We start from the raw sequence: 22,323 nt of genomic DNA, 5'->3' as shown, positions 1-22,323 counted from the left end.
TATTTCTTAATTCTTATGGGGAATTCTTATGCTTGTGGCGCGGCTGACAGAAACTGCGCTTTATTCCCCTTTCATCTCGTAAAAGCTGCCGTGTATCCGCCACACAGGAGCATCGTTAGTGACAAATAGTGTATCTGAGCATAATGTGTCATTGTTTTGGTGCCACCGACACATGTGCTTGAAAATCACAGATAATACCAAATCATTAGCTCACGCTTGGGTCAACATGGCAGCACAAACATGCACTGGTTCGACTCCCAGCATTTTCAGATATCGCGTGGCAGGGGAGGGTATTAATGTAAATAGATTAAGACTGAATATATAAATAGTTGGTAAAGCTGATGCGCTTTCCTGCATTTTTTTTTCTTTTAATTTTTGCGTTTTGTAAAATATTCGTCATCGCCATACACCAGGACCGCACGAAGATCAAAATGAGAGAAAGAATCTGACCGAGCCGAGATTCTTCCCATCATGAAGAAACCAGACACCCAGAGACGTCTCCTGTGGAGCCGTCTTCGGTGTTGATTTCTTTGGTCCGTTTTTAACCCACAGAGCACATCAAGCATCAGAGGAGTTTTAAAACTGGATTTATATGGGACTCACTAGATTTTTAGACATGGATAATCATATGAATTTGTATAATCTTTAACCATGGATGAGTCAAGGCAAGGATGAGGTTTAATATGATTGTTAGCACTCAAAAAGTTAAAGAATTTCCCGATTCCTAATTTAAGTGAAAGTTAGTCATGTCTCCCGAGTCTTTTATAACTAGAGTGGCCTGTGCATGCGGCGACACCGCAGCACAAATAAGATATTTAATTCCATTACTGATCTCCAGGAGATTCATCTCCTACGCAAACGCTAATAATCACTTCGTCTTTCAAGCCGTCTCGGTCCGTACTTAAACACCTTCAGATCATTAGGCTCCATTTGTCGCTGCCACGAGTGCTTTGATAGTGCAGCTGCCATTGAAGTGAAAAATTCAGACACTTTTTGAACGTGACAGATGGAGAAAAATGGGGAATGCTGCCTTAAAAAAGAGACTTTAAAGGAAGGAACATGCAGGGAGCAAGTCCAAATAAAGGTTGAGGACACATGCTTGTGGCTAAAGGGGTCCCAGGAGAGAAATACCAGATAACTACCTATCGCAGTGAAAAAATAAATTCAACTGCACAATCGATGTGTGGCGTAGTCAGTTTGAGATCCTTTCAATTTTGGCTGTAAAATGCATGCGTGGCACTAAAGGCACCATAAAACCTGAACTATAAATGCACTAATAAATAAAAAGTTTGAAGATTTAATTTTAAAAAAAGCCAAATGTTTCACTACAGACAGTTCTTGATTTTCTGATATTCCTCTATGTGCGGTAATAAACTGTGCTGACCTCCCTCCTTCACATTTCTGCTTCACAGTTCGATCTGAAGTAAAAGAGCAGCACTTTGAGCTGGAACCTTCAAGTCCTCTCACGGTGAAGGCCAATAATGTCTCTTCTGCTTGCAGAAATTCTCTTTAATATTGTGCTCTCCACCTCTGCATAAAGCTTGTCTTTAGGCACGTTTCCACTGCAGGAACTTTTTAAATTAAATTTCTTTTAATTTTACAAGGTTGGTGAGTGTCTCCACTGGAGGAACCTCCCCTAAAAGGCCATTTACAGGGACTTTTAAGTGGGTACCTGCTCCAGGATATGTACTTAAATCGGCCGCAAAAACCGAAACCAAGCATTAGCCTAGCAGACACGGCTTCTCCTCTTATTCGTAGCATCCGCCGCCATATACAACCACACAACCGCTTGTCTTGTTTTATATTTAATAAGTATCACAACACAAGACATGCTGTTTACTTAATATTTATTAACACACTGATGTGCAGACTGAATGCTTGCAGCGGTAGATCCGAACTAACTGCACAATTCACGGACAATAGGAAACAATATTCTCTTAGAATATTATCACGCCTCAGCTCCATTCAAGTTCTCCTCCGTCCTAGTGAGAGGAACGGTTCCTGCCCCCAGTAAGTACCTGGAACTCCTGCAGCGGAAAGGCGCTTTATGTTGCTTAGTCGCCTCCATCTTAAAATAGTTTCCCATGATCTTTATTTTTCTGTCCTACTTCTGTACAGACACATTCAGCCTCGCTTTTGCATCAGTGCCGACAAGACGGCTGAAATAAATCCACATTATGCAAGGTTAAAGTCCGATTTTCATTGAACCCATAATTTGGTGGAAACCCTCCTGCAGACTAAACTGGGTGCAGCCTCGAAGCTGCAACTGTTCAAACTGAAAAAAGATTATGACTCTAAACAGGTGCTCAGACAACAGACCGTCAAAAACACCAGTTCCATCACTCACTGACATCATTCTGCTGGATTCTTTTGTTTTGTCAAAGCTGCAACCTGCTACATGAGTGCAATTACCAGCACAGGAGCAAGTTGAGCACATGCACGCCTTCACTCCCTGGGATTAGCTGAGTATTCTCACTAAAACCCAACCCTAAAGACAGATTGCTTTTTGACAGGAAGGCGCACTGACTGCAAATGTGAGGAAAAAAAAAACAAACTTTCGCTTGTAGCCACGGTAACTGACTGTAGACGCTAGACAAAGTCTCACCCCCACGCTAAAAATGTGGCGATATTAACCCACCTACCTGAGTGCACTTCCAGATGTGACCGCTAGGGGCAAAGAGCAAGGCCATATCGTCTAGACGCGACACAAACACTCGAGCGGAGCGTGACAGCAGAGCAGGTGAGAGAAAGTCAGAGCGGCTGTAGAGCTTCAGCATGACAGCCATTTAAAGAGGAAACTGCAGGTGAACGCAGGTGACGTGATCACACTTTAATAAGCTATTGTTCTGTTTAGTGTGACGGAGCATCTCCACGGGGCTGAGATGGCACCAGTGAGAGCAGTGCATCTAAACCAAAATGGCTGCTGAGAAAAAAAAAAGAGTCATTGCACTGACTACAGAGACAGACAGCCGGTGGAAGGGGGCGGGCAAAGACAGCATTTTAATGCGAATCAATCCAGGGCGGGTTATACGACATGGGTGCAGAGTGCCAAGGCTTCCTGTAGGTGCGTCCTACAACATGCAACACCATGAATGTGCTGCCAAAGGGGTTTTCTTAATGGGAAGTTCTGATTTGTATGACAACAGATGTGGAATCTAACAGCCTGATTTTTACACCTTCGATGTGTTAAGTGCAAATAGCATCGCAAATCTGATCAGAGCTGCACAAAATCACAACCAAGACTATCCACCACATCAGTAGGCACTGCTAAACTAGGACAATGTGACACCCTGGAAGGAGAAACGGAGAAACCATGTTAAAACACGCACGTGTCACCATCACTGTGAGTTTGGATCAGAATGTGAGTTCCAATTTGTCAAACATAAAACAAACAATCAGATTTCCTTTGTGCGGCAGATCATTTTGTGCTCGTAAAATAAAACAGACCCCCCCCCCCCCCCCCCCGTTTGTTTGTTTTTTGTTGTTGACAGCAGGCAGAGATCCAACAAAAGTGGATTCAGTCACTCTCCTCTTGGAAGTTTGAAGAAATCAGAGACACGAAACTGGTTCTGATCTCACTTTTATGTGAACGTTACCAGAGTGTGATTAACAGATTTGAGGGGGTGGGGGTGTTACAGAAGCAGAAAGCCAGACAGCCAGCTAGGTACCTGATCAACCAGCCAGCCAGCCAATCAGGCAAGTCAGTAAAGGCAGACCAACTGTACCAAGTGCATAAAGCCGAAGTAGTAAAAAAAAAACTAAAAAAAACAACAAGTAGAATGACAGAGGGAAGGGGGGACAGATTGGGGTTTTTTGGGGGTTAGTTTTAAAGCGACAGGTTTGAAATACATACCGCCCAGATGCAAGTCCAGGATTTCACTGTAATTAGAATCTCCCCAATAGTCTACAATGACAGGGATATATTAGAGATAAGCGTTATTTCACACAGACCCCAAACTGGGCACACAATCTCACAGACGTCATGCATGTTTCTCTTGGACAGACAGACAGAAAGACACACACACACACACACACACACACACACACACAGCAGCGACAAAGAGAGCATCGGTACTCACCAAGCTGCCTAATGCAACAGCATCTAATTTCATTCATTTATTTTCCTTCCTAAATGCAATTTGTCCGTCATCAACACACTGATGACGTGACGGTTTTTGATTGGGATAACTGTGGGATTTAATGACCAACGGTTCCCGAGTGTGAAGTCGGACAGCTTTGACAGAGAAGCGAGTTCTGATACCGACTGCCTCAGATTAAATATCCGTGTCACTCAGCCGCGGCTCACAATATTTTAATGAGGACGCTGACAAACTGCGGAGCGATCCAGATTTGATTCGCCATGTTCTGATGTCCCCCCCCCCCTTATAACAAGGTGTGACTCGGAGTACGAAAACTCAGTGAGACCGGTGAAGGACATGAGAAAAAAAACAGAAAATTAAAAAAAAACAGAAAAAAAACCATCCAGAAATGAGGGGCACATTCTCCTGGTCACATGCATCTCAGAGTGAGGATGGTAGACGTGATGTGGACGAACAGAGACCAGCACGTTCTGAGATGGGAGAACGGTTGCAGCGTGTGTGAGCACATATGGAGCCTGACGTGTCACATGTTGGTAAAACAGGAAAGAGAAGACTAAGATTTAATACCTGATCTTCTTTTGTGCTGTTTGGGTAAAGTATAAGTACCTTTATTCACCCCTTTAAGAGAGTAAAGTAGTAAATAAGTTAAGTCATGTGCAAACAACTGACATAACATACAACTGTTGGGGGCGAGGGGGGGTTGGTATAAAGAACTTGACTAACAGAACCTCCTGTGTGATTGATGCCTGTCAGAAGTATTTCAGAGAAACAACTGTGACCTTGTGCACACACATTCAACTGCAAAGAGGGGATGATTTTCACAGGTAAAGCAACTCCACCTTTGGCGACTAGTGTTTTTTTTTTTTTTTTTTTAACAATCAGTATTACAGCGACATCATAAGGTGCAGAAAAGCCGAGGTCGCAGAGAGAGAGAGAGAGAGAGAGAAGGCATGCTCTCAAAGAGCTGTCGGGAAGAAGAAATCATGTATTTCACTCCAAAAGTTAGAGTTTCTGAAACTGAAATCCAACATCAGGACATGTTTATTTAAAGAAAACAATCAATAATGATGGTAAATGTTTGAGAGGACGTTACCTGCTTCTCCTCTCAGCGCTTTCTCCACAGCTACTCCCCTCTCCTCCAGCTGCCTCTGCTTCTCCTCCACCTGCTCCAACTGCCTCTGGATGATCTGGAAGAGCGGGGCATAGGTGTGTTCAAACACGACGCATAACCAGCACTGGTGTCTCGTCAGGGTCAGGTCTAATCAGGGTGCGCTGGAGTCTATCCCAGCATTCAATGGATGAGAGGCAGAAGGTCACGGGTCCATCACAGGACACACACACTATACACACACTCACTCCACTTCACAGGGAATGCTTTATTCTGTGGGTGCAAACTGGAGATCCTGGACAACATGCAAACACTATACATACAAAAGGCTGAGTTGGAATCAAACCCAGGACCTTCTTGCTAGAAGACAATGACTTTCTTCTTCTTCTCAGCATCATTTCATCAATTGAGGATTATTATTAACTCTCCTGGATGCGATCTATTAAGGGCCGCAGCAGTGACCAGCCGGGTCGGGAGTGTTTCACTCCAATAATCAATCCGGATGTTTAATTAATGGTCCAGCGTAAATGATTTGGCAGCGAGCGTGTGAGCAGACCTCAGCCTCCTCCCTCCTCCACAGTATCACCGGGAAGTCAACACGTCAGGCTAGCTGACCACAGATGGACCAGGACGGACCCTGGCTGTCAACAACTCAGCGCAGTTACCAAAAAGGAAATGTTTGAACACACTGCAACAGCTGAGTCACAAGCCAGTGAACAAACAGATGGAAAAAGGAGAATTAAGTGGTTGTGTGTTTTGTCAAATAAAGGAGGAGGATTCGGAGCAGTCGCGGTGCAAACAGCCGAATCTCACTGGCAACGAAGACAGTGAGCGTGTCGTGGAAGACAATAATATTCAAATCGACCATCATTTGGCTGCTATAAATATAGAATATTCAAAATAAAGATGGGACAGCTGGACATTTCTGGGAAAAAAGACATGCCCCTAATACTGCAGACATAAACAAAACTGCTGACTCTATAAATGAGTAATAATTAAAAAAACATTTTTAAGTGGGTGTTGAAAACAGAACAGTGCCAGCAACCCAACGATAAACATCCAGTTTGAGATACATCCAATGTGTTTTTCACAGGTCACTGTTATAGCTTAGCATATTAGCAGGCTAACATTTCAGACTTTAGGAGAGACCTAGAATGCACTAAGTGCTGAGCACATGAAGAAAGCCTGGGTAATCTGGATGTCTCTAAATTCCTCCAACAAGCTTATTCGGTATGGAGCTCCCTCCACTAACCTGAGCTCTATGCAGCCTCTTCAGCTCCTCCTGCTTGGCTTGCCGTCGGATGGCTCTCTGGACTCTTCGGGTCAGCTTGGCATCCAGCTCTTCTTCTGTGTAGGTTTTCTGGCACAGAACACAAAACCATGAGTCAACCACGATGCTTCATTCCCAACCTGCTAACATGTGGGGCCCAGGCCCTTAATTTAAAACTAAACAGAAAAAGAGGGACCTGATTAACCCCCTGTAGAAGGTGACGGGGAACCTTAACTAGCACATCATTGTTTATTGTAATGCTAAATGGCTGCATGTGGCTCTAAACCTACACGTGCGTAACATCTCGGAACACAACATGACACATAAATCAGTTTTATAGCTGCTCTCACACCTTCGTCTCATTATGACAGTACACAAAAACAACATGGTGTGAAGAAGCAGGGACGTTTCTGCTAATAGCTTACTGGTGAGGACATAAAGAGCTAGCATAAATCAGAGGAAAGACAGAATAGTCCTGAAGGAAGGTTCCAGACTGGAGGGCAGATGGTGTCGGTGACAGATGGGATAGTTAATACCACAGAAACTGCAGGGAAAAGTCACTAATGCTAGGAGATTTCTTGGAAAGACAAGGTTTTTTGTTAAGAATCAGCAACAAGGGAGAGGTCGCTGTGCTCCAACTATCAAAAAGAGGACGTTAGTACAGATATGCACGGTGTTATTACAGACGCATGCGTGGTTTAAGCGGGGGGGATGGGGGGTTGTCAGTGGCATCAGATGACATACTACCTTTGTGGCGTACGATCTCTTGAACGCCAGTGCATGAGGGACATACACAGACTTGGAGTAGACCGGACAAAAATGGAGGAGACAGATATATAGATGATATGATTAAATGGGTTAATGAACAAGTTAAAACGGACAAAATACAACAAAGAAAATGACCAATTTCATCGTCATGTTAATCACAAATTAGTTTCACAACACAAAAACAATAATGGAATGCAGGTTTTTCTAAATTAAACACAGAAAAAAATCTTACGGCTCACACGGGGGGAACACTGATCTTCAGTGATCTCTGAGACCTCATGAAGAGTAAGAGACATCCAGGGAACACTAACACTGGAGCGGCTCCACAACAATAATCACAACCCTCTAAAGGCTCACCTCGAGGCAATTATCCATTTCCTGGCCCATGTTTTTTTTTTATTATTTTAGACATCACTAAAAGTAAGATCGAATAAACTGCTCTGTTTTGAAATAAAACTGCATTTTTAATATTAAAACATTTATTTTGAGCATTTCAAATACCCGTCTTTTAAAGTGTTAGCTTTTTACAAAATCCTTCTACAAGCTTAATCATGCCACATGGTGGAAAATGCTATTCATTTCTGCAGGAATTGGTGCCAACAATGTATAACTTTGCCACATAATCCCTAAAAACTATAAAAACAACAATGTAGGTTAAAAAAAATTGAAGAAAAAATATAGAAAGATGATATATAATGGGAGAATGTTTTCGCTTGGAGTGGAATGTTTTCGCTTCTTCAATGGGTTGGTGGTGGATAATGAACTCATGCCTCCGATTAAACCATTTCTGTCTAAAAGCATGCACGCGAAGAGCAGCAGAGGAGAAAATAAGTTTGAAGTTCATTCCAACACAGAATGCAAATGGGGTCGAATTAAAGACCTTGTGTGTGAAGAAATGTGAGCAGAATTCCAGGATATTCCTCTGCATTATAATGCCAATCAGGCTGTTGAGGACTTTGCTAGTTTAGCAGTTCGCACTTGGGAATCTGAACCACGTCTTGTGGACATTCAAGGGACAATAAAGGGTCACTAAAACATTTAGATTCCTTAAAATTTTCTTAATATCTCAGGTTGTGAAATTCAAAGTATTTCAGCCTCTTCTGCGCGATACCTCATCGTCCTTCCCCCGCTCAACCCGCTTCTCCCACTCTCTCCGTTTCTGCCTCTCTTTTGCAAACTTTTTCTCCTTCAACTCCCTCCTTGTCTCTCTGACCAGTTTCTCCTCCTTTATTGCCTCCTGCTGCATCCCTGATACCAGGTCAAAGATGTCCGTGTGTCGCTGGGTGGGAGGCGTTATTAGAAAAAAAACAAGAGACAAAAATAATAGAGGGAAGAAGAAATGTGAACATGGGATGCTGTGAGGACACACCGAGGCCTGACCGAGCCTGTCGGCAAATATCAGTCTGATGTGGAAAGAGTAAAACAGGCCCGCAGGGGTTCGACTGTATTTTCAGGTTGGTTTGAGATGTTTGTATGGAAATGAGCCAGAACAGAGGCGCGATTTGTCAGAACAGACTGTTACTCACAGACGGCTTCGACTTCTGGGAGGACTTCTCCAGAACGTCGTCAAAGGACAGATCCGAGTCCTCGGAGAAGCTCAGGTTCTGGCTGGCCTTCAAGTCTGCAAGCAAAGCATTAGCAGAGGTTACAGAACAATGTCTGGAGACCCACCCCTCAGAGCTCAGAGCCTCCTCCCCCTCACCTGATGACCTCCCGGGAGGCGAGATCTTTTTCTTCCCAGAATCCTGAGTGGTGGAGCTGGAGGACGGTGTGCTGGGACACGATTTCTCGTCCTTCTTCTTCTTGTCCTTCTTGTACCCAGAGAAGACCGCCTTCCACAGCGACTTGTGTTTAGGCGGCGTCTCCTCGGCGCCGGACAGCCTGCTGCTGTCGTTCTTGGCCTTCTTCTCCTTCTTGTTTTTGCGCGGGGAGAAGAGCGAGCTCCTCTTCTTGCTCTTGCTGGTGGTAGAACCGTCTGACGAGGCCACGGAGCTGTCCAGGCTCTTATTGCTGCTGAAGAAGCGCTCGGGCAAAGTCTCCGCCTTCTTTGAATCAACACCTTTTGTGGCTGACGTCTTCTGAGGTCCGGCGGAGTTTTTGCTTTTGCCGGAGGGATTTGGCATGACGTTCCACGCCACCTTCGGGGAGACGCCTTTGTCCGTGTCGGCTTCCCTCATTTTGTTCAGCTGCTTGGCCATGGCGTCCTTCAGGGCTTGACTCTTGACAGACTGTTCTCTGGCTTTGATCCTCTCCTCGGCGATCTCTCTGGCCTCCGGGGAGAACTGAATCGCCGTCTGGGTCTTCGAGGTTGGGCTGACAGGAATATTGGGCTTACCGTTCTCCATCGCCAGGGCCAGGTGCAGTGGAGGTCGGCTGGGCTTGCTCGTCGGCGGGGTGTAGTACTTGTTCATGCTCGTGTCGGGCATTCTTTCGTCGCAGCTTTCCTCCACGTCGTCAGCAAACGGAATCTCCTCCACCGTCTCCACAAAGGATTTCCTCACTTCCGATGGCCGTGGCTTTTTTTTCTTTTCCCTCATGACGACCACCACCGGAGCCGCTTCTTTATCGGCCTGAGGCGTGGAGACCCTCTGGGGTGCAGAAACTGGGTTCTTGATTGGCGGAGGGGACAGTTTCCTGTCAGCCGGCTCTTTGGCAAGCTCAGAGGGAGTCTTCTCTGCTCCATTACTCCAGGTCACCAGATGCTTCTTCTGCCTGAGCACAGCTGGAGACTGATTGGCAGGCACGGGCGGCGGCGGGCTGGAGGGCGGGGTGAGCATCGCGGAGTCAGATGTGTTGTAGCCTTCGCTGTTTGCGGTCCGGCTCGCCATCGACCTCCCATTCAGCCCCAGACCAGAGCTGCTGCTGAGGTACTTTTTGTCCGAGGAGTTGCTCTTGGGTTCGGCGGGGACGAGGGGGGTAATGACCTGACCCTCAAGGGTGATGTTGAGCCTGTGAATGACGGCGTGGCCGGTTAAAACCGACTTCTGCTCCTTAGACACCTCTGGAGATTGGGTCTTGACAGGGGCAGGGTCCTTAATGACACTCTTCTCCAGGATCTTACTGCTGCGGTCTAAAGGAGTCAGGCCGAGGCTCTTCCTGATCTCAGCACTCTTTAACCAGAACTCCTCAATAATATCCGTCTTTTTGGAGGGTGTTTCTTCCTCCGAGGAATCGTCAGGTTGCTTCCTGTCCTCGGCTTTGTTCATAGGAGTGGAGGTCAGCCCGGGGACTGGCTGTGTTCTGACAGGAGAATCAGATGTGAGGGGTGACGATGGCTCCTGACAGGGCAGAGATTGGGAGCAGATTGGTGAGAGGGGGTTCCCGGTGAGGGGGCAAATGGAGCGCTGAGGGTAGACAGGAGTCTTGGATGTGCAAGACTCTAGTAGGGATGTGGGCTGGGAGCGAATCGGGGAGTTCACGGGCGACTTGACGGGGGACAGGTTTGGAGAGTCTGCAACGCGTTCGACTGGAGATTTGGCAGTCAGACTCAAACTCAGAGAAGTGGGAACGCTGACAGGGGGAGTAGAAGGCACGGCGACAGGGAATGTAGGGGAACAGGCCGGAGAGGGATCGCGTGCGGGAACAGGTGACAGGTTAAGTGGGCTCTTGATAACCCGCGAAGGTGAAGGAGTCATCCTTTCTGCTGTGCCTTCGTCAGGAAGGAACGGTTCAGGGAAGAAACGGCCCCCAGGAGGCTTCAGCAAGGGCATCTGTACAGAAAGAGGACACAGAATTAGGTGAAGTAACATGGAGTCTCTATAAGGATTTTACTGAGACTGGCTGCAATTGACCTGTGTTCCTAGCTCAGGGGCTTTGGCCGGTGAGGGAACATCTTCTTTAGGCATCGGACCGGTGATTGACGCTTCTGAATTAAAAAAAAAAAAAAAAACTGTTTGAGGAGACTTTATAGAATAAAAGTAGGGCTTCAGACCGTATTTAAATAATTTCTTTTGTTCTGGATGATAAACCAAAACTATTATAATTTAATCACACCTCACATTTTTACAAATGAATGAAAAATTAGCACTTTCACTGGCAGAGACCTAAAGGAAATTATCAGAAGTCTTCTGGGAACTTCCACCTCCCACTTTAAACTGTTGCAGAGGAAGTATCAGGACACATACCGACACTGGAAGACATTCTCAGACTTTCCGAAGTCCCGTCTTCCTCTGGATGCCCGTCCGCACATTCCGACTGATGCAAACGTGCCTCTGCCTCAGCATCTGAAGGGATGTCTTCTGGAATTGAAAGATAATAACCAGACTCTAATACCACCTAATCAAAAGAGAAATTCAACCTCCATATGGAGGTTGAATTTCTCTTTTGATTGACAGCTTTGATTGACAGCTCACCTTGATCCATCTCTGTACCAGGTTCCATATCTTGACTGTCTGCTTCAGCTTCCTCTTCCTCACAGAGCTCTAGTGACAAAAGACACAGTTTTAGTCAGAAAATAAAATCAACCTTCCACATCATTCATCTCAGAGATGTTTACCAGGAAAGCGTTTGACTGTGTGAAACAAAATGACCAGAATGTTAAAAATAAATAAATATACACGGTTAAGTTATGGGAAAATGTCCAACAGCGAAAAAAAGCATTCAAATCGTTTAACTCAGTGGGAGTCTTCTGTGCAGAATGGTCTGTAAATAAAAGTAAATCAAAAGCTGAGCACACAAGCGAATTAGTGCAAAAATAAATAAATAAATAAATAAATAAATAAATAAATAAATAAATAAATACTATAATGACAAGCAGGTGTCATTATAGAGCCAACATGTTAATTCACTCCTGATAAACTGGTCACGCTTTGCTGGCAAATAAATAAAATATTGTGGCGTTGTCTAAGCATTTAGCTTGGAAGGCAAAGGCTGCTTATGTAAAGAATTCCCATTTAATTTATTCCAGTTTGCTCAAAATAGCCCCAGTAGGTCAACCAGAAGTGCAGAATCAGCGACGGATTCAGATTAAACGCCTGAGAAGAAGTTAAAACCTGAGACCAAAGCGTTGATGTGAACACTCGGAGTGTGGCAGCCGTGCAGCGAGCATGCTTGTGAGTGCACAGTTGTGCGTTTGTGCATGCTGCAGGAAAAGCCCCAGCGGACTGATACTAAGGTGGGATGCGGAGATCCCTTTTAAGTCTGCGCTACCTCCAGACACGGACTCCAACCAGACTCGCACGGCTTCGTGATGGGCGGATGTGTGGGCGGGGGCTACGTTCAAACCACAGGATGCAGAATGAGGGGTGGGTGGCGGGGGAAAACAACAACAAATTAAATGAGACACATGGGAAGGGACATGAAAAAGGAGACAAAAGCTGAACAAAAGTGTACAAAATGTATAAGATGAAGACAAAAACGATTTTAGTGGGTGGAGGGGGCTCATCCCATCATGGACACAGAACAGATCAGCAGCCAGCCACAACGAGGAAATGACAGACACCCTGATCCATTATCCCGATCAGCATGTCCCAGGTGTTCACCCCCTACTGGGTGGGTTACCTGTGGAGGAGGGTAGTGTGTGCTCAGAGGGGTGGGAGAGTTGGGAGGCTGAGGCCGCCAGACCACCCTCGGAGTCCAGATGTGTTCTTGCCACAACTGGATCAGCCAGGGGATCCAAAGGCTGCAATAGCTGCTGGACTCGAAGGTTCTTGGCTAAATGGTGGTTGTAGCGTGTGGGTTTTTTTGGTTGAGGAATGGAAATGTATGAAAGAGAGCGCAGAGAAAAAGAGAGGATGGATGGGACAAACATGAAAGAGAAAATCAAGAGAGCCAATTAGAAAACAGCAGCGCTGGAAAATCAAAACTCACATCTGAGGGGCAAGAAAGGACGCATGCATGAGGCTGTAAAAACTATAAAGTGAGCCTCAGAGATCCAAAGCTTAAAAAGACTTATTCTACCACTTAACTCAAAGCCATAACTGCAGCGAAAACATCTAATATCTATCAGGTTAGTGTGCTGAAGCCATATAGAACAAAAAGTTGTAAAAGAGCAGGTTAATATGGGATGAGACGCAAAAGAAAAATCCTGATCGCAAACTTAGAGCACGGGGAGGAAAAACCACATGAATAAATAAAAACCCTTGTGAAAAAGGGATTATATATCACGCCCAAAGTAACTGCAAAGGCATCCACAGGCACTGCAGCTACCTTTAAAAGTACCAATATCCTCTTCATCTGTGAGGTGCTTCTCCAGCCAAAGGCCTGACTGGAGCTCCCTATCCCAGGGGCAGTAGTCCCCCTCTGCCAGCAGGGGGAGACAGATGCCCCAATAAAAAATAAATAAAAAGGAACAACACATGGACAGAGGAAGAGAGGGATGAAAGAATCACAGACAGATCTGAGACAGTGATGCTACACATAAGAGAGACTGAAAAAAGGTTCAGATGAGACACACACTGGGGAAAAGGCAAGAAATGTCCTCATAAAAATACCTTCACTCGAGTCCTCCTCTTCTTCCTCTTCGTCTTCCTCCTCCTCTTCTTCGTCGTCCTCCTCTTCCTCTAATTCTCCATCTCCGCTGACTGTGTCCGCCCCGGCCTCCCCCTCCGCACCATGGCTGCCCCTCAGTTTGGCATGAAGCTCAACGGCCTCTTTCCAGGGCACGCCGCCAAGGTCCGACGGGCTGGCAGGCGGCTGCTCCGCCTCCTCTTCCTCCTCCTCTTGATCCTGCTCCTCTTGTTCATCCTCCATGTCTGACTCTGAGCTACTGTTAGACAGAGGAAGAACCTGAGCAACAAGAAGAATCACCATTTTTCCACCGTCGGCACTGAGTTCTTACCTGGAGCCCAGGTCGGCGTCTGTGACCTTGTCCAGCACGCTGCTGAGGTTGTGCTCTGCCAGCGTCTCCTCAGGCACCTCCTCCAGCTCTTCCTCCCTCTGCAGGGACAGACGGTAATTCTCCAGCTCAATGCGCTCCGGCGTCCCCCGCAGACGCTTGGCCAGGGTGGGCTCCTGCAGGCCATTGACTTCCGGCACTGAGGTGGAAGATCGAGCACAGTGACATCAGGACGGACAACAGGTTTTGAGGCGGAGACGGGGAGACAGAAACAGGAAAAGGTTAAAAGAAAGTGACCCTCTGGTGTACGGAACCAGAGAACACAGCAGCCATGCAGCAAGTAAACCCCACCCAACTGAAGACCTCTGTTACACTTCTCCCCCTAGCCTTCCCCCCGGCGTCGCTTAAGGACAAACGGACAAAGACACAATTAAGATCTCTACTGAATTTATTGCATTTGTTAATATTCCTACAGCACATAACACAAACAGGCGAGTCCAGCACTAAAATAGCCGTCACATCAGAGGCTACAGTGGACGGTGCCTTGCCTTTTTCCCATCCTGAGAAGCAGAATCTTAAAATTGTTCTATCCACATGCGTGGAAGGCCACATGATCTGCATCTAAAATGGCTTTTCTGACGTTTCCAATCAGGTTTGTGAAGCTAAGAACGAGTTCTGGAAAACTACATGTGTAAAAAAAAAAGCTAAGTTTAAAATGCAATGTATTGATAATTTCTTTAATAATCATTAAATCTATTAGTAAAGACTAAAATGCTAAATAAGTGCTTTTGTTAACATTCAATATATATGTCCCCATGTAGCTTGTAATTATTTCCATGTAATAAACAGGCCCACAGCTACGACTATGTGAAAGAGTCTTTCTACTCTTGTTGATTACAATTACCGCTAACAGGCCATGCTTTTAATTTGGCAATGCTAATAAACCTAACAACAGGAGAGGGGGGGGTGGCAGGCAGAGAACCAAACGCAGGCAACGATTCAAATTAAAGCTGCTCTGATAGGAGGGGGGAAAGGTAAAGCTCACAAAAACTACTGACACACTCACTTCATCACAGACAGGAGAAAACACAATCACAGGCTCCAAAAGAACAAACATGTCACATGGGAGGAAGAGGAGCTGAAAAGGAGCACCGGTGGGCTGGCGTGGGGTCGCGCTCACAAAACGACAAGGCTTGGCTCTTTGTTAAAACACTGGCGGCTAAAATGGTAATGCAGGCCAGGTCTGAGCAGCGGCGCAGGCCGGCCAACAATAAAAATAGAATGGTGTTTGCAAGAGAGCTGAGCGAATATTGCCGCCTGTGGAACTGGTTCAATGGGACTCTGACCAGCTCCCCTGTTTAATATCCAAGCCAGGGTAGATAAAGGAAGTAGCGATGCACCATTCGTTTCTGTAATGAAGCTGCCAGAGGGCTTCTGCCACAGCTCTGGACCAGCTCCACCTCACAGACCAGAGAGACAGAATGCTGCATCTTTGAGAATTAGAACCAAACAAACACTGGGTAAACTGGGTCAACGAGATCAGCTGGACCCATGCTGACATTGGTTAGCATTAAATACAGGTGAAAAGGAGGGGGGCATCATGCTAGACAAGGCTGAGCAGCACATTGATGGTGAAACAGCAGAGGAGGTAGATGCAGTAGGTGCACAGGAAGGGAGAGTCTAGGGGGTTGAGTGCCACCTGGTGGCAAGTCCAGAAAAGTGTACGGCGCAGGCTATGCAGCGGAACGACCACGCTCTCAGCCAGGCGGTGGGGAGCGGCCACCAGGGCAAGACACTTAAATGGGCTACCTGAGGCTGGGAGCTGGATAGCGGGGGCCGCCTCTGCCACCGTCACCCTTCCAGGGGCGTCCACTGCCGCCATTCCAGCTTGGGGCACCTGGTTCTCCTGCGAATGGGGACAGAACAACGCAGGGGTACGTGTTAGCCAACTGGAAAGAGTTAAGGACAAACTCAGAGGATTCCAAGTAATACACATGGTACCTGATCAGCGACAGGAGGAGGGGAGGGGGCGGGCCGTTTCCTCTGAGCGTAGCCCGACACGCGGTAACAGTAGTGCGGCTTGCAGTAAAACTTCCCTGGAGAGTAAAAGGGAACATGTAAAAATTAAAAAAAAAAAAAAAAAATCATTTTCAGCTGTTGTGGGTCTTGCGTTATTCTTACCGTCCTCCACATCAAAAGCGTAGGAGGACAGTCGCAGCGTGGTGCCGCAGTACTCGCATTTGAAGCAGCTGCGGTGGAAAAACTTGCCCTCCGCGCTGAGCCGCTCCATCACGTACACGCGTTTATGGCAGAAAAAGCACACGTCGCTGCCGCCGATGTTGGTGGGGAACTCTTTTCTGAGGGAGCCCTGTGGGAGAAGGATTGGAATACGTGTTTTGTTTTTTTTATTGAAAAAACAAAAACAAGGGTGGGGAGGAGAGGCGGGGCAGCTCACCCTACAGATGACTGAGGGGTAACGGTTCTGTTCAGAACTGACATCTACGAACGCAGCAGCTAAAGAGGAAGCTAACTCCTCTATCCCACTCTAAAATATGCAAGGACACAAATCTATGGCAGCCGCTGTCGGTCGCCTCACCACAGGCCTTTCACCGACCAGGCGGAGTGCTTACCCGGTCCTTCTTTTCGAGGAGGGGCTTAGGACTTTCCAGAGACTTAAGCTGATGGGTTATCTGCTGAGTCAATGAGCTGACTCCACCTGTGTACATCCTCACACAATGCTACCAACACCGTTGGGAGAAAAGACAGGAGGCAAAACGTTAGAAAACAAAGGCTGAAAGAGAGGGACAACGTGAAAAAACAAAGGTAGGAGGTGTTGGTGGTGGTGGTAGGGTGTTTGGATCAAACTGAAAATAGCACTCAGAGTTAATACAACAAAAACTGCCCTCGGGAGAACCGAGTTTTCTTAATGTTGACAGCAGACCGATGTCGACGCCGCCGTCACTGATGAGTACTTCCCACACAGCCAGTCTAGCTTGTGTGCATTTCCACATGCACACACGTTCACACTCGCTGCAATACAGCCGGAACCCACTACGCGAGATTCTTGCTGCCAAAACATCTCTCTGATCCAAAACAACTGTGGGGAAAATGAGCCAAGTGCAAACAGCAGAGGGTAGATATGATATGTCAGCAGACAGGTTAAAGAAAGGAAATAAATAATCACACAGGCCGCGAAATTGCCACAGCCCAACACGCAGCCGCGCGTTTGAAGCAAGCATCAGGTGAGATTAGGTTGCACTTGCGGTGAAGGACGACACATCTTTGGGTTAGCATAAACAACACGCCTCATTCCGACGACTACCTGTCGCAAAGAGTCAGAGGATTGAGGTGAAGAATCGGGGCTAGGCTGGGCCTGGAGCCACTGTTCCATAAAATAGCGTGAAGGATTTTTCTTAGGCTTAACCACATGAAGGGGAGAAATAAAAGTCATTATAACATTGCTAAATGCACCACAGCTTCCTGAAACAAACTATTAAACATTAAGAGGTCATTAAAGTGCTGGTTCAGCTTCCCCGTGGGTTAACATAACAGCTAATAATGACACGCTAGATTAATTTTCCTCATTTAATATAAACTGATTTTTGGATCTGATATTTTAAACTCAACCTCAACATATAAGAAATTTAATCCTTACTGCTGTGTTTTGTTTGTATCTAGGCACAAACGGATGCACAAGTTTTAGAATGCATGATCTTTTTTTTTTTACAATGATAGTTTCAAAGATTTAACTTCTTTGAAACTTTGATTCAGTTTCAATATTATACTATTTTGTACAAGAAATAGAAGTAACCCGTGAGCAACCAAAAATGACTTTGTTAATTACATTTTTTTCTTGATCAGCATGGCGAGCTCTCCAAAAATGCAAAAGATAATGGAAATTTCACCTGAAGACCCACCGGCTTGCCCTCAAACTGAGAGGCAAGTTGCTCTGCCCTCTCCTGAATACTAAGCACATATAAGGGCGCATGACTGTCAGACAGCAGAGGCCGAGCACCCTCCTGCAGGAAAAACAAATGATTCTGTCAAAAATGGAAAGTAAATAATTCTCTCCTTTATCCCAGAACAAGTAATTGTGGTGAAGTCCAAGGACATTATGTCAGTCATTGTTTTCAGCGGGGTGGGGATCAGTTCTCAGCTCCCTGACCTCTTTGGGAAAATTGTGAGAGGACGGCTTTGAACCTGGACCTTCAGTCGGGCCGCAGGACGATTTCCACTGCTCTATAAAGAATCGGGATGGCTTTTTCTTAGGCTCCAGAGAGGGGAAAAAAAGGACATATTGAAAGAGGAAGTTAACCTTTAGAGGACGTGTAGCTTCAGTAAAAGGAAACAACAGACGAGCCCATGCATAAGGATCACCTTTGGTGGTCGGTCGCTTTTGCCCTTAAACCTGGAGATGAGGCACTCGGCCCTCTCCTGTATGCTGGGTATGTGAATGGGTTCCGGGTCACTCAGGGGCAGCGGGATCCACTCCTGCTGGGTAAAGCTCCACTAAGATTTCACCACAACCTTCATTAGGGCCGCGGAAATTTTCCATCAACAACTGCTACACCGAACACACCACGGGCGCGGGTGTTATGGGATGCACGGCGATTTCCCGACGCAACCTCACTCACAACCACAAAGTTTCTAGGACACTGGCCTTACATGCCAATGGTCAGGATTCTTTATGTTTAAGGTTATGCAACGCATGTTTGATCATATCAGACAGACCTACGTTACTTGTTGATGAGAGAAATGAGAAGCGTTTAATGTTTGTTGTTCAGACATAATATGAAACGTTTTGTGCAGCATTTGTCGCTAAAACCAGAACATCACACAGCACCAACACGCCAAGCACTTCCATGCAGCCACATTTACCCCACATTTTAGCAGCAATTCATTTCCAGGCTCTTCTGGATCCTGGAGGAAGCCCTTAAAGACAAAAATGAGCAACCGACACACGCAGCTTCCCGGATGTGTTTGAAGACAATGATTCCAGGAATCAGTCCTGAGGTTTCTCAACAAAACCAAGGCAACAAGATCAAAACAAGCCGATTGACAGCACGTGCAATCTGCCTTTGCCCAACTCCTGCGAGTTTACATCCCTCAACATCCCCATCGGCATGAAAACGAGCAGCTCCTCTCACAGAAACACACTCCCCGGGGAAGCAAACAAGCAACCTTTCCATGCTTTCCTCTGGGGAAATGTAGCGCTTTGTTAGAGTTTACACTACAGAGGTCGAAACCGACATCCATCATACGTGCTTTTAGTGAGGAGGGGGGTAATGGGATAGGGGACAGACACGAGAAAACAAAACACAATGACCAGACTGTGCGTCACCTCTGAGCGGAGAGAGAGCGAGGAAGCGGAGGAGGGGAGAAGAATGGTTTTCTTTGGGCAGCTTCGGGAGCTGGACGGCTGATCCGCCTCACTTCTGGCCTTGAGATGACATTCAAAAGAAGATGATGAGTATCGGGAGCTAACTGCTAACTGTGGTCCACACACAGAGCGGGAGGGCACGTTTGAATGCTTCCAAATTATGAACTAAGGGAGGAAATGACACACTGTGGAACGGGCTTATTTATCGGTTCTGTTAAAGGGAATAAAGCTCAAACACACTATACTTGCTCAGGACTAATCGTGCTTATTCTGATAAAGACTGAGTTCAAGTTCCTTAAACAAATTGGTCCACTTTAATATGGAAAAATGCATATGCAATATGCAACAAATTAGTGGTGTTATAAACACCATTACGAATATTTGCAAAAGGGGCTTGAAAGATACATCTGAAAGATTTTTTTTATGGAGGCATTCAGATTATGAGGATTATTGTACGTCTTTAACATTGACGTTGAGATCATTTATGCACAGTTAAAGGCTTACTGCAGCCAGAGGACATTAGAATACGGTGATGGAGGAAATCCCATTAAAGAGGATACTTGGCAGCATTTAATCAGTATACACGCTTCTTTAATCTAGCGCCCAGACAGGAAGAAAGAAACGGAGGAAGAACGTTGGTGCTCGCCGGAAGGTTCTGAGCTGATCCACTTCACGGGGACACAGCGAGCTGGAGCTGATTGGAAAGGTGGGGTGTGATTTTTCAATAAGTTGGAGGTTGTTCTGTCATGTTTGGGAGATGAGATGTGAACAAAGCATTGAAAAAAGTGCTGCGGACTATCACGGCTGTATACGGGTGAAGGCAGGATTTGCTCCTGGATGAGTTGCCGGCGCATCGCAGGGCCCCATCTGATTATTTGGGGGTTGGTGGCTTGCTCAAGGGTAGCTCGGTAGTGCTCTCTGCACTACCTGCACTCCTTCCAACTTTTACCCACAACCTGGGCTTCAACCTAGACCCCTCCGCAGAGTGAAGAAATTAACTATTGTAAGAAAATATGAGTTTAAAATGGGAACATTGAATTTTTGTCACATTATTGGCTGTAGTTTTTTTAGCTACAGCTATACTGTATTACACAAACCCAGCGGCCTTTGGAGATTATGTAAAATATAGGAGGTAGATGTATTTCTAAGTAGCCGTGTCATGTTCTGAGGAACAACCTGCACAGTACCGCTCTGATCGATCTTCGTGGAGCATGTTCGGAGGAGATGAGATGTTCTAGTATATCCAGTTCACAAAATATTGACATCCACCTTCCCTTGCCCTTGTTTCTGGACTGAAAAGGTCAAACCCTGGATGTTCTAAAGGATGGTGCGTGAGGGGCATAAGAACAGCGTATTTTCCAGTAGAATGACTTTTCTGGATTCATTCCAACTGTTAGTAAAATTAAAAATAAATTTATGTCATCCAACAAAAGGTGCGCTGGGTGATTTTATCTACAAGACCCGCAAAATAGTCCCCCAAAATAGATCAATTAAAAAAGAAAATCCCTGTATGTTCCCACAGAGTGAACACCTTAAAATCAGGAGGACTCCCAGTGCATCATTGAAGGAAGTGCGGTGTCGTAAAGGGCCTAACAGGTGTGGGAGGACTACCAAGACCAAGGGGCAAACCATACCTGCTCCCCTCTGGTGGGCAATGTCTGACACTTGATCATTTCTTTGTAGCGAATGCTCAGCTTCTCCTGTTGCTGTGTGCGTCTCTGTACCAGAGGGAACGAGGAGGAGAAACCGTGACAACGGCAGACACGCACATGCACAACAAAATACGGATGCTGCGCAGCTAGGTGAAGACTTTAAACTGTGAACACTACACTACAGATCTGTGAGAGGCCCCTACAGAGACAGAAGTTCACATTAGTGCTCCCACAGTGACAGAGCACAGGCGTCTAGTTAGGGTGTCTAGCTAGTTAGTCTCTATTGGCATGACGCTCTTTACCTTCCTCCAAGCTGGCACAGGTGCCAGCCGTGCTGGCTCATTCATGGAGATTTGGGGCAGAGGAGGGGGAAAAAGGTGGTCCAGATTGGGCAGAGAGTCTCCCTTTGTCACAAGATAGAACATGCACGTCAATGAGTAATAGTCCAGGATGGGAGTAGAAAGACAGAGCGAAGGAGAGACAGAAACAGAGAGATGGACAGAGTGAAACAGAGAGAGAGAGTAAGAGGAAATGAATCATGACTAGACGGGGTCACAGTTGGAATAGGAAATGACAAGATTACGCGGAATAACCGTTATATTGAGATGCACCAAAGTTTGGTCCCTCTCGATAACACGACAGACACAAAGGCTTTAAAAAGCCGGAAAAAGAGTCGGGGATTTAAACGGTGCAACAACAAATGTTTGTTCACCCCTGTCATCGTCATCTGGGAAAACCCAAAATTGACAGTGAAAACTGCCTTTTGAATAAACTACCCAAACTGCCCTTTGGCCTTATTGCTTCTGAAAATAGATCCTTCGCTGTGCTGCGTCTATACTATCTGATCAGCGCAATGCTAACAACAGTCACACTTGAGGCAGCATGCACATTAATCCCACGCATAAACCACAGACCTGACGCGCTGTTTGCTTGAGCTGTTAGGTCAGACTGTTCTAATGATCAAAAAATGAGTCAGAAAGATGGCAAACAGCGATCTGATTCTTTTTTTCTCCACAGAACAACAATAGAGGTTTCTTTCTCTCCTCCAACAACACTGTCTAGTGTCTGGGCAGCCCACTTTTCCCTCCCACGCTCAGGGACAAAACAAAGCTCTACCAACTTGATTCACCCTCTGAGGCCAGTCAGCTCTGAGAAGCCACCCACATGCTGCTGGAACAAATAAAGGAGCCTGGCCAGGGCTGCCTTTCGGAACCCCAGCTCATTAATGTAATGATCTACCTGTAACCCCCCCAGTCATGTGACTACAGGC

The 22,323-nt window shown here is 46.1% G+C and overlaps 1 protein-coding gene across 7 annotated transcripts in view; it reads right to left on the bottom strand.

The window, feature by feature from the left end:
• mical3a (microtubule associated monooxygenase, calponin and LIM domain containing 3a) overlaps positions 1 to 22,323 on the bottom strand; it is a 63,593-nt gene that overhangs the window by 4,720 nt on the left and 36,550 nt on the right. For 2 of the 7 annotated variants that reach the window (XM_029842309.1, XM_029842311.1), the window contains exons 18-41: positions 19,363 to 19,461; positions 18,399 to 18,512; positions 18,187 to 18,291; positions 17,927 to 18,040; positions 17,344 to 17,439; positions 16,652 to 16,759; positions 16,203 to 16,389; positions 16,023 to 16,117; positions 15,831 to 15,927; positions 14,025 to 14,220; positions 13,678 to 13,952; positions 13,394 to 13,486; positions 12,746 to 12,898; positions 12,395 to 12,457; positions 11,599 to 11,667; positions 11,371 to 11,484; positions 11,038 to 11,111; positions 8,949 to 10,956; positions 8,773 to 8,867; positions 8,358 to 8,525; positions 7,226 to 7,276; positions 6,461 to 6,568; positions 5,194 to 5,287; positions 3,854 to 3,904 (exon numbers count right to left, since the gene is read on the bottom strand). In XM_029842309.1, the coding sequence (XP_029698169.1) occupies positions 3,854 to 3,904; positions 5,194 to 5,287; positions 6,461 to 6,568; positions 7,226 to 7,276; positions 8,358 to 8,525; positions 8,773 to 8,867; positions 8,949 to 10,956; positions 11,038 to 11,111; positions 11,371 to 11,484; positions 11,599 to 11,667; positions 12,395 to 12,457; positions 12,746 to 12,898; positions 13,394 to 13,486; positions 13,678 to 13,952; positions 14,025 to 14,220; positions 15,831 to 15,927; positions 16,023 to 16,117; positions 16,203 to 16,389; positions 16,652 to 16,759; positions 17,344 to 17,439; positions 17,927 to 18,040; positions 18,187 to 18,291; positions 18,399 to 18,512; positions 19,363 to 19,461 (4,627 nt within the window). Of the gene's footprint in view, positions 1 to 3,853; positions 3,905 to 4,667; positions 4,719 to 5,193; positions 5,288 to 6,460; positions 6,569 to 7,225; positions 7,277 to 8,357; positions 8,526 to 8,772; positions 8,868 to 8,948; positions 10,957 to 11,037; positions 11,112 to 11,370; positions 11,485 to 11,598; positions 11,668 to 12,394; positions 12,458 to 12,745; positions 12,899 to 13,393; positions 13,487 to 13,677; positions 13,953 to 14,024; positions 14,221 to 15,830; positions 15,928 to 16,022; positions 16,118 to 16,202; positions 16,390 to 16,651; positions 16,760 to 17,343; positions 17,440 to 17,926; positions 18,041 to 18,186; positions 18,292 to 18,398; positions 18,513 to 19,362; positions 19,462 to 22,323 lie in introns of all 7 variants that reach the window. The other 5 variants (XM_029842310.1, XM_029842312.1, XM_029842308.1 and 2 more) reach the window with 4 other exon arrangements.

This window comes from Takifugu rubripes, chromosome 9 (genome assembly GCF_901000725.2).
Source record: "Takifugu rubripes chromosome 9, fTakRub1.2, whole genome shotgun sequence".
Classification (NCBI taxonomy): domain Eukaryota; kingdom Metazoa; phylum Chordata; class Actinopteri; order Tetraodontiformes; family Tetraodontidae; genus Takifugu; species Takifugu rubripes.
Note: the sequence above shows the minus strand (reverse complement) of the source record. Positions and strands in the feature narration are given on the sequence as shown.